This window comes from Panthera pardus, unplaced genomic scaffold, assembly GCF_024362965.1.
Source record: "Panthera pardus isolate Hobbes unplaced genomic scaffold, ASM2436296v1 HiC_scaffold_17, whole genome shotgun sequence".
In the NCBI taxonomy this organism is placed as follows: Eukaryota; Metazoa; Chordata; class Mammalia; order Carnivora; family Felidae; genus Panthera; species Panthera pardus.
The window spans coordinates 106641466-106653438 of NW_026526732.1; the positions used below are offsets into that span (position 1 = coordinate 106641466).

At 37.8% G+C, this 11973-nt stretch overlaps 1 protein-coding gene across 1 annotated transcript; it reads right to left on the reverse strand.

Moving 5' to 3' along the window:
- Positions 1 to 837: 837 nt before the first annotated feature.
- Positions 838 to 1928, reverse strand: LOC109260180 (putative olfactory receptor 2B8). The gene has a single exon (XM_019438208.2). The coding sequence runs from the start codon at positions 1880 to 1882 to the stop codon at positions 923 to 925; it is 960 nt and encodes a 319-aa protein (XP_019293753.1). The 5' UTR covers positions 1883 to 1928; the 3' UTR covers positions 838 to 922.
- Positions 1929 to 11973: the final 10045 nt, after the last annotated feature.

Genomic DNA, 11973 nt, shown 5'->3' on the forward strand with positions numbered 1-11973 from the left:
GTTAGCTAACCAGAATTAAAAAAAAAAAAACCTTAAACACATGGCATTGGGGATATCTATTCTGTGTGCAGAACTTCTATGCTTTCTTGCTTTTCATTTTGGAGAAAAATGTCTATTTTTCTATTTTGCCTGCTGAGAATGCTGATAAACATGATTGAGCACCAAAAATAAAATTTATACTGATTGGGAAACAAGTGTTTTCAGATCAAAAGCCATTGCTGAGAGATATACATGTTGTCTGTATATTGGCCATGAGGAAAAACTTCCATATGAGAACATGTTGAATTTTTAAAATATGCTAAAAGAGGCTGCTAGAAGGGTCGGATAAATGAACAAACAGGCAGAGGTCTTGCAGAGAGCTCTCTATACATCCACGCCTTTTTTTTCCAGAACTGTGTCAATGCTCATAGCATGGACGTGGCTCTCTGAGGATGCTGCATTCTAATATTGACTAAAATGAGTTCAGAGGTACAACAGCTATACTGACAACACAAGAAAATATGGGTGGAGGAAATGAAGTTCCCTCTTGAGTATAAGGGCATTCTTCTAATTTTGTGGCATAATGTAGTTATTTCAGACAGTCCTCTTCCTGTTTTTTAAACAAGTCTCAAGATTAGCCCCTTAATCATCAGTTTTAATGTGCCATGTGATAAGAAAACTTACTTAGTTATTAATTTTAAGACTTCATTGGAAAAGACAGCATGGTGACAAATGCAATACTTTACTAAAATCTATGAATATTCATTATCTATTTTTAGAGCTCTTTCATTATTTTAGGGGGAGAATAGTCAGCATTTTATTTCCTCTGAAATACAAAGGTAATAGGAATAACAGGCAGCCACTGTTATTGGGACCGTGGTGATGGTGTCCATGGCAGGCATTCTGGGAGTGAGGAACACGAATTGCAAGGAACCACCTTCTCCTAAGCCGTGCTCCACCCCTCCTCTTCTCTCCCCAGTAGCTTCTTTACTGCTCCCTTCACATCCCTGTTTCTCAAGGTGTAGATAAGAGGGTTAAGCATTGGAGTTACAAGTCCATAAAAGAGAGCAAGAAGCTTGCCCTTCAGTTTGGCTGAATTGCTCTTGGGCACCATATATGCATAACCACTGATAGCTGAGCCATAGAACATAACGACCACCAGCAGATGAGACCCACATGTGTTGAAGGCCTTCTTGCGACCCTCAGTAGATTGGATCCCAACCACTGCTCTGACAATGTTGATGTAAGAGAACAGAATTAATCCCACAGGGATAACTTTTATGATCACCACAGCTGCATACATCTCGACTTCGTTGGTCCGTGTATCAACACATGATAATTGAAGCATGGCAGGTACCTCACAGAAGAAATTTTCTACCCGATATTGACCACAGCGAGGTAACAAGAAAGTTAACACTGTTTGCACCAAGGAGTTACTGAAACCTGTTCCCCAAGCCACCGCTGCCATTTGTTGGCAAAACCGCGAGTTCATGATAACTATGTAATGGAGAGGCCGGCAGATAGCGACATAACGATCAAAGGCCATTATTGAGAGAAGTATGCATTCAGTGGATCCTAAGCCAAGGAAGACGAAAAGCTGAGCTATGCATCCTGTGTAGCTGATGTTTCTGCGGTGGCTCTGTATGTTGACCAGCATCTGCGGGACGGTGGAGGTAGTGTAGCAGAGGTCCAAGAAAGAGAGATTAGCCAGAAAGAAATACATGGGTGTGTGGAGTCTGGGATCAAGGTGTGACAAGAAAATGATGGCTGAATTTCCGAGGAGGGTCATTATGTAGAAGGTGGAGACAGCCACAAAAAGAACCATTTCTAGTCTGGGCCGTTCAGAGAAGCCCACCAGAACAAAGCCATCGGGGTGAGAAAAGGTGTTGTTGAATCTTCCCATTTCTGGAACACTACTTGCCAGAAACAACACAGTCAGAATCCTGGGAGCTTTGTGATCCTGTGGTTAGAACCTGATGCTGGCTTGTGGACTTACAAGCAACACAGAAGCTGGGCAGGGGATGTGAAACAGAGAAAATAATTAACATACTGCGTTTTATAACTTCAGCAAGAATAATGAGAATTAACAATTACATTATCTGTATCTTAACAACCATGTTTTGTTTTGTTTTGTTTTTGTTTTTTTTTTTAACAACCATGTTTTAATCCTTGATCTTCATTTAGTTTGCTAAGTGGGAGTATTGCAAAGATCAAGATAGTAAAGAGGCGTTACTAATTATTTGTTACAGAAAGAAAGTATATCTGTTAGGATTGGGAGAAACCGAAACATTGGAGCTTCAATAAATGTCTAATTTACTCAATTTTTTCTAACTTAATTCCTTTCAATTCATTTTTCTTGCTGATTTTTAATGGATTTCTATTATAGCATGTAAAATTACCACCCTTGAAAGTCACTATCAGTGAAGGTAAATTCTCCTTTCTTCTCCTGGTAATTAAGTCAATATGGCTAAAACCCCAAGGACCCAAGGTAATGCACTCATGGAATTAATTTATCATGATATTTAGCCAAAGGGTAATTAGTAGGAGTTAACACAGCTAGGACTAATAGCACAAACATTTTCACTTAGTTTACTTATGTCAAAAGCACTTTTGTATTTGTATCAAATATCATGAACTAAAAAAAAGTGTGGTATTCATTGATGGCCTCACTGTTCCTTCCATTAAGCCACACCTCCAAGTACAAAGATTTTCAAAACAGGCTGTCCTGTAATAAAGCTTCAGTATAATATAATCTTCTGTTTTCTGGAAACTGTGATTACACAATGGACAGAGCTGTGAAGAACATTATATAGATTCTCCAGTGTGAGTCCTGGATGTGATAATTACCAAATATATGACCTTGCACATACACACACACATGCTGGGCATGTGCTTCATTTTCCTTATGTATCAAGCAAATATATAATTCAGGAATGTTGTACTCAAACTTTGAGCAACGTACAATGCATCACATAAATATAAGTATTACTATTAAGATAATAATTGTCAGTCAAGAAGTGATTCCGTGAGTGAAGGGCTTTTATAAACACTTTAATTTTTAGAGAAGGTAAATTCTTTTTTTTAAAATTTTTTAGTATTTATTTATTCTTCAGAGAAAGAGAGTGCAAACAGGGGAGGGGGAGAGAGAGGGAGACACAGAATCTGAAGCAGGCTCCAGGCTCTGAGCTGTCAGCACAGAGCCTGACAACAGGGCTCGAACCCACAAACCATGAGATCATGACCTGTGCCAAAATCGGACGCTTAACCAAATGAGCCACCCAGGAGCCCCTCCTTAAGAAAACATTCTAGATGTATGACTAAATGCACAAAAATATTTACATGCTAGGATAAACATCATTGCTATATGTACATTATGGGAAAATTAGAAAAAATAAGCTTGATGTTTCAGAACAGAGAAATGTCAAAGATCGTGTATCCATTGATTAGATTATTACATAGTCAATAAAATTAATTTTAAATATGTAATACCTATTCATGATGCTTACAATGTTTTAGTGTATGGGCAGGAATAACATAAAATATGAAATATTTTCCAAATATTGCTGAAATATATGTAAATGTAAGCATACAAAAGCATTGGAAAACACACTACAAGAATGATAATTTAGATTATCTGTGACTTTGGGATTATTAATAGTTTTCATTATATAATTGTGTTCTGCATTTCCAAATTTTATTCAGTGATTAGGCGTTCTTTTTACAATTAGCCAGTAAACACTGGATGTTAAACAAGGCACCTGGCCCAAGGAGCAGCCCTGTGTAATCCTACTTTGTTCTGGTTATACTGAATAGTCCTTGCCGAGCTATATGCCATGGTCTTGCTATTGTATATGTTAGAACTCCTGGTGCTTGTTATTAATTTTTTCACTGCTATACAATCTACTGATTTTGTGCTTTAAATGTTCTCACTCCAGAGTATTGATTAAATCATTCAAAGAGGCAGTCACTGAGAGTAGAGGCCACATATATTCTATTTTTATACTATTAGTTTACTGTCCTTGAACAATTGACTCAGGTAATTTTCACATGAGGGTTGTTAGGGAGATTCAATGAGTTGATGTAAAACAGCACAGAGGTGGATAGAATAAAGGATTTAAATCCTAATTGTTTTTATTGTGGCACGTATCTCCTCATGACCACTAAAATACTTTGGTCATCAATTTATTTATAATTAATCATATCCATAGTACAAATATGCAGAATTATTTTATAGGCAGGAAGGAATAATGAAAGTTTAGGTACTTTGGGTTAAATTATTATCCTGATAAAATGTACACTGTTCCCATAGATACATCATTCACCACTCATATTGTGATTTGTTTGATAGGAGGGAAAAGAGAAGTTATCGCATAGCCTATAAAAGCTTCTGATTATGGGGCGGGGTCCTACCTTCAGATGGTGCAGAGAAGTTTTGAGACCCAGACAAGTTGACCTGAAGGAAGAAAGGCAGTGAAAATAGAAATGAAGTCTCCAAAGCCCAGTTTCACCCAATTCAAAATTTAGTCTGAGCCAGTTGTAATGTCCACACCTTCAAAGGATATTATTCACTACTCTTTTTGAAAGAAAGAAAGAGAAGGAGAGACAGGGAGGAAGGAAGAAAGGAAGGAAAAGGAAAATTTTGATTTTAATGACATTTCCTGGAAACAATAATTGTTAAAAAGAACTTTTATAATAATACAAGAGACAGATTTCAAAGACTAAGAATCATGAAGATGTATTCAGAAATATGTTTACATCCTAATTCATCTAAATTACATTAAATAAATACCTCACAACAATCATTTGAAATGAATTTTTCTCAAGCTGTCTTAGCATAAAGTATATTTTTAAGTGCATAATTTCTTAGTGTCAAATAGTGTGAAATGTTTTTTCTTTCCTTATCTTTAGTAGAATAGGAGCGGTGACCAAGAGGCATAATTAAAATGGTCCTGAAAAAAAAGTGTATCTGTTTGTATCATTTATGATGCCTAATGGGTGTAATAATACCGTGCATTCCAGCAAACTTCCTGGACTATTGTGTCACTAAAATGAGTTTGTAGTGTCCCTAAACCACTGGTAATCATTTCCAGGTTGCTAATCACGTACATGCAGTAATATGGTTCCTTGGTAAATAGGGGTTCATCCACTTGATTATTGAGGTCATTTCCCAAACCTCTAAGCAGATGTCTTACCAAGTCTACATTGTTTTGGGGGAAGAGATCACTCATGCTTCCAGAGAATTGCCCAGCATAATTTCCCACTACTGTCGTTAGACCTTCCCATAAGTAGCAATCCCAAAATTAAAAAAAAAAAATTGTCCAACTTAAACTCAGCACCTTACTTTACTCTTGTTACTTAAATATTTGAATATCACTATTCTTTTTCTTTTACTCTAAATGAGTTTTATTCCTAAATTATTTTTAATCCACATGCCATGATCATCCCTCCCCTCTGCTGTACTCTGTAGCCTGTTTCCCTAAGACAAACCCATTGTTGTCGAAATGACCTCCAGTAAGGAAAAATTTCAGTCTCTAAGGTCAAGGAGAGCATAACCAGTAAAAGTAATTTCCCTCTCTCAGAACTGAGGCTCCTTGTGCTCTGAAAGTGTCTCTGATGTTCCTTGTGCCCTTATCTCTTGGGTTTGTGGCATTGTCCAAAGTCATGTTTCACTCCCCGAAATCTCCTTGTCTTCTCCAGCATTTGAAATATTACAGGGGTACCTGGGGTCTCCCTGTCTTTTAATCCTCAGGAAATGTGACTATAGGATTGGGGCTAGAAATTTTGACATTAGGGAACCAATCTCCCATTTGCAATTAAGCAAAACTCGGGGAGAAAGGAGTTTGGGCCATGGGGAAAATATTAAAAAGTAGTATCATAAGTGGTTTACAAAGCACATGAATCCTCCTGAATTCTGCCATTTGGTTCTCCTTCCTATAGAATAAATCCTGCATTTCAGAGTTAGCTCTTCCCCAGATTTTTTTCTACCTCTATATTTATGAACACTTAAGCTACTTTCCAGCTTCAAGGAAAATTTCAGATCCAACTATAACTTTCTTAGGGTCATTTTATTGAAATAGTTATTTTTTTCCACAAGGAATCAATGCTTCCTTGAGGGCTGAAAATTGTAGGAAAAAATATATTCTCTGGATTGAATTTTAAATCCATAGTCCCTCTTTGTAGTTATACATACCTAACTTGTAAATCTTAAAGTGAATATTTAATGTTTACTTTGTGCGAGTTATTTTTTCACTAGAGCTTAAGATGAAATACATCATTTACTTCTCCCTAGAGCCTCACCAATATAGTATATTGTCAACTTTTGGGATTTTGTTTCTCTTTCTTTCTTTCTTTTCTGGGCTGTAAATACTCTATTTTATTTTTTTAAAGATATAAGTGTGTTTATTTTTATTCATTTATTTTTAGTTAATTGGATTTCTTTTTCAAACTGATAGTTGAGAAATGGTATCTTATTGCCATTTTATTTTGCATTTTTTATTTTGAATGAGACTGATATTCTTTTTATATATTTAAAGGCCATTTAACCATTTGTGAAATATCTGCCCATACTTGAAGATGCTGCTGCCCATTTCACTATTAGCTTGTAAATATTTTTCTTCTTGATTTTGGGGAGCTCTTTATATATTAGGGGGTTGGCCCTTTGGCAACAATGTAAAATTAATTTTTTTGGTTGTCATGGGTGGTTTGACCTTTCTTGTTACATTTTTCCCATTGAATTATACATGCAGAAAAATGTAAAACTCCTAAGTGTAGCTCAATGAATTTTGATCAATGAATTTTGAAAGTATAAAGACTCCTGTAAGCACACACAGAGCCAAGAGAGAATATATCTACCAAGTCAAAAGTTCCCTGTGTGGCTCATCCAAGTCACTATCCCCTCCAACATGATTTTATTATTGAAATTATAAGTAATATTTGCTTTGTTTTGAAATTTACATAATTGAATTCATCTGGTATATACTATTTTGTATCTCAGCATTGTGTTTGCAAGGTTCACCTATGTTTTTACATGTACCATTAGTTCATTGATTCATATTACTGTATGCTTCTATATTTTTGAATATGATACAATCTATTTATTCTTACTATATTTGGAAAGTTGTATTGGTAGGTATTACAATATGGATATATCCAGTTGTACATGTCTTTCAGTGAACAAATTTATACATTTCTTTGGGTATATACCTAGGAGTAAAATTTCTGGCCTAGATGGTATTGAGATTATTTATTTTTAGTACAAACTGCTGACCAGTTTCTGAAGTAGTCAAGATAATTTATTCTCCCACCAGCATTTATAAACATTCGTTTCTACCATTCGTAGCCTCTTCAATTGGTAACATCAGCTTTTGAAAACAGTATCCTTTCTATTTGGCATGAAAGGGGTATCTTATTATGATTTAATTTTCATTTCCCAAATGACTGAAAGGATGAACAACTTTTCAAATTAGCCATTTATATACCCTCTTTTGTAAAATGTCTGTTCTTTTATCCATTTTTTTCTATAAGATTTTATCTTTGTCTTACTGATTTCTAGGAGCTCTTTATATATTCTAGATACATGTACTTACAAAATAAATGCACTAGAAATATTTTCTCCAATTCTGTAACTAATATTTTTACTCTTTTAATAGAGTTGTCTTAACTTTTACTGGGAATTTTTAAAGATAAGCAAATATAAGAGAATAATCAGAAGAGATCTGATGTATCCATCAGAGAGCTTCTAACAAGTATCAATAGATGTCCCAATTTGTCTAATTTATAACCCTTAACCACGTCAATACTTATTTTTGAACAAATCCCAAACATCATTTATTTCATGTGTGTATATTTCAGTATTCATCTTTCCTCATCTGCAGAACCCCCAAACTGACCCCTGGGTATCCCTAATGCTCTATATACCTCAAGCACAGCCCTTGCACACCCCATGGCCAACTCCTAGATCACACTCCCATGGATGATGAGTGTGACCTTTGCAGATGGCTAGCAAGGAAGCACAGAAAGCCAGCCTGACTCTGTTGATTTGGGAGAAGGTTCACAAACATGAGCATTTCAGGGCACCAGCCCAGGGAAAACAAACAGGAGGTTATCAGCACTCAGCATGCTTTTGTGGGATTGACCACAAAAAGAAGACATACAATCTTAAGAATTGTGTACCTGCCAAGGGAGAACAGGAAGTAAAGAGTGGAAGCATCCACAGAAATGTTCTGAGAGCCTCATAATACCTGGCTAGATTGACCAATGAAGGTCTCTCTCTCTCAAAGCCAGTGAGTAAGGACTGGAGGAAGTGACTGCTTCTTCAAATGCAAAGACAGAAACACCAGACTTTAAGCAGTAGGAAACATCAAAGGATCGTGACACCACCAAAGGAGAACAATAATTTTCCAGTGACCAACCTCAAAGAAGTGGAGATATATGAACTGCCTGACAGAGTATTCAAAATAATTGTTTTAAGGAAGCTCAGTGAGCTACAAGAGAACAGAGTTAAACAATACAATGAAATTGGAAAAAATACATGAACAAAATGAGAGATTCAACAGAGACAGAAATCATAAAAAAGAACCAAATAAAATTGCTGAAGCTGAGTATTACAATTAATGAAATGAAAAAATAGCAGAAATGATCAAGCAGAAGAAAAAAAATCTATATGCTGTAAGACAGATCATATGAAAAAACCAGTCAGGGAAGGAGAAAGAAAGAAGAAAGAAAGAAAAAGAGAAAGAAAGAAGAAAGAAAGAAAAAGAGAAAGAAAGAAGAAAGAAAGAAAATGAGAGGAAGATGACAGCATAGGAGGACGCTGGGCTCACCGTGTCCTGCTGATCGCTTAGATTACACCCACATCTGCCTAAATAACCCAGAAAACTGCCAGAAGACCAGCAGAACGGACTCTCTGGAACCAAGCTTAGACAAGAGGCCCAGGGAAGAGAGTGGGAAGGGCAGAGAGGTGGTATGCGCTACACGGACTGGTGGGAGGGACCCAGGGTGGTGGAGGGGCAGCCTGCCCAGCAAGGTAGAGCCCCCGAGTCTGGCTTGCAAAAAGTGGAGGGGTAGACTTCGTGAGTTCCCACAGCCAGCGATACTTAACATTTGGAATGTTAAAAGTCAACAGCTCTGCTCTCGGAGAGCGAGGAGGGCAAGAGGACACTGGAACAGAGAGTGGTTGAGTCCTGGAAAGACAGAGCTTGGCAGGGGAACAAAGGCACTGGCAAGCGCCATCTCCCCCTCCCATACCCCAGCCGAAATTCCAGTGGGAACCAGTTCCTGCCACTCAACTTGCTTGCACTGCACAAATGCCCAACGCTGTGCTTCTGTGGATCCATCCCTCTCATGGGACTGCCTCCCTCCCAGTGCTGCAGGGCCCCACCTGCAGGGGACCACCCATGGCAAAGCCAGCTAAGCCTAAGCCTGCCTCTCCCCACCTCCCCCCCACCCCCGCCCCCACCCCCGCCCCGGTGCACCTTGCAGATCCACCCCTCTAATACGCCCTGGCCAGATCGCATTGAAGCAGTACCACAAGCCTGGCAGTGTGCAAGCAGCCCAGATAGGGGCCAACCACTCCACAGTGAGTTCTGCCCCTGGGAGAGGGGAAGATAAGGTACACACCAGTCTGAATGTTGCCCCAGTGGTGGGCTGGGGGCAGACATTGGGTCTAACTGTGGCTCCTCCCACCAAGGCAAGTTATTCTGGACAACCCAGGGGAAGTGCCCTGCAGTTTGGAGCTACCACAGGGACTACCCAAAGCAATGAAACGGAAGAATTCTCCTCAAAATAAACTCTAGGAAGTAGGGACAGCTAACGAATTGATTAAAACTGATTTAAGAAATATAACAGAACAAGACTTTAGAATAATAGTCATAAAATTAATCGCTGGGCTTGAAAAAAGCAGAGAGGACAGAAGAGAATCTATTGCTACAGAGATCAAGGGACTAAAAAATAGTCATGAGGAATTTTAAAATGCTATAAATGAGGTGCAAAATAAAATGGAGGTGACTACACAGATTTAAGAGGCAGAGGGGAGAATAGGTGAATTAGAAGATAAAATTATGGAAAAATAGGAAGCTGAGAAAAAGAGAGATAAAAAAATCCAGGAGTATGAGGGGAGAATTAGAGAACTAAGTGATGCAATCAAATGGAATAATATCCATATCATAAGAATTCCAGAAGAAGAAGAGAGAGAAAGGGGCTGAAGGTGTATTTGAACAAATCATAGCTGAGAACTTCCTTGATCTGAGGAAGGAAAAAGGCATTGAAATCCAAGAGACACAGATAACTCCCTTAAGACATAACTTGAATCGATCTTCTGCATGACATATCATAGTGAAACTGGCAAAATACAAGGATAAAGAGAGAATTTTGAAAGCAGCTAGGGATAAATGGTCCCTAACATACAAAGGTAGACACATAAGGGTAATAGCAGACCTATCTACTGAAACTTGGCAGGCCAGAAAGGAATGGCAGGAAATTTTCAGTGTGATGAACAGAAAAAAATATGCAGCCAAGAATCCTTTATCTAGCAAGTCTGTCATTCAGAATAGAAGGAGAGATAGAGATTTTCCCAAACAAACAAAAACTGAAGGAATTCATCACCACTAAACCAGCCCTACAAGAGATCCCAAGGGGGATTCTGTGAGTGAAATGTTGCAAGGACCACAAAATATCAGAGACATCACTATAAGCATGAAACCTACAGATACACGATGACTCTAGACTCTATTCTTTCAAAAATAACACTGAATGTAAATGGACTAAATGCTCTGACCAAAAGACATAGGGTATCAGAGTGGATAAAAAAACAAGACACATCCATTTTCTGTCTGCAAGAGACTCATTTTAGACCAGAGGACACCTTCAGATTGAAAGTGAGGGGATGGAGAACTATCTACCATGCTACTGGAATTAAAAAAAAAAAAACCTGGGGTAGCCATACTTATATCAGACAAACTAGACTTTAATTTAAAGGCTGTAACAAGGGATGAAGAAGGGCATTATATCATAATTACAGGGTCTATCCGTCAGGAAGAGCTAACAATTATAAGTGTCTATGCGCTGAATACGGGAGCCCCCAACTATATAAAACAATCACAAACATAAGCAACCTTATTGATAAGAATGTGGTAATTACAGGGGACTTTAGCCCCATTTACAATAATGGATAGATCATCTAGACACAGGATCAATAAAGAAACAAGGGCCCTGAATGATACATTGGATCAGATGGACTTGATGGATATATTTAGAACTCTGCATCCCAAAGCAACAGATTATACTTTTTTCTTGAGTGCACATGGAACATTCCCCAAGATAGATCACATACTGGGTCACAAAACAGCCCTTCATAAGTATAAAAGAATTGAGGTCATACCATGCACACTTTCAGACCACAATGCTATGAAGCTTGAAATCAACCACAGGAAAAAATCTGGAAAACCTCCAAAAGCATGGAGGTTAAAGAACACCCTACTAAAGAGTGAATGGGTCAACCATACAATTAGAGAAGAAATTAAAAAATATATGGAAGCAAATGAAAATGAAAATGCAACAATCCAAACGCTTTGGGATGCAGTGAAGGCAGTCCTGAGAGGAAAATACATTGCAATCCAGGCCTATCTCAAGAAACAAGAAAAATCCCAAATACAAAATCTAACAGCACACCTAAAGGAACTAGAAGCAGAACAGCAAAGACACCCCAAACCCAGCAGAAGAAGAGAAACAATCAAGATCAGAGCAGCAATAAATAATATAGAATCTACAAAAACTGTAGAGCAGATCAATGAAACCAAGAGTTGGTTTTTTGAAAAAATAAACAAAATTGACAAACCTCTAGCCAGGCTTCTCAAAAAGAAAAAGGAGGTGACCCAAGTAGATAAAATCATGAATGAAAATAAAATTATTACAACCAATCCCTCAGAAATGCAAGAAATTATCAGGGAATACTATGAAAAATTATATGCCAACAAACTGGAAACCTGGAAGAAATGG

What these genes read in the sequence shown, in the direction of transcription:
- LOC109260180 (XM_019438208.2), bottom strand. Translation starts at nt 1,882, where the DNA reads ATGGGAAGATTCAACAACACCTTTTCTCACCCCGATGGCTTTGTTCTG.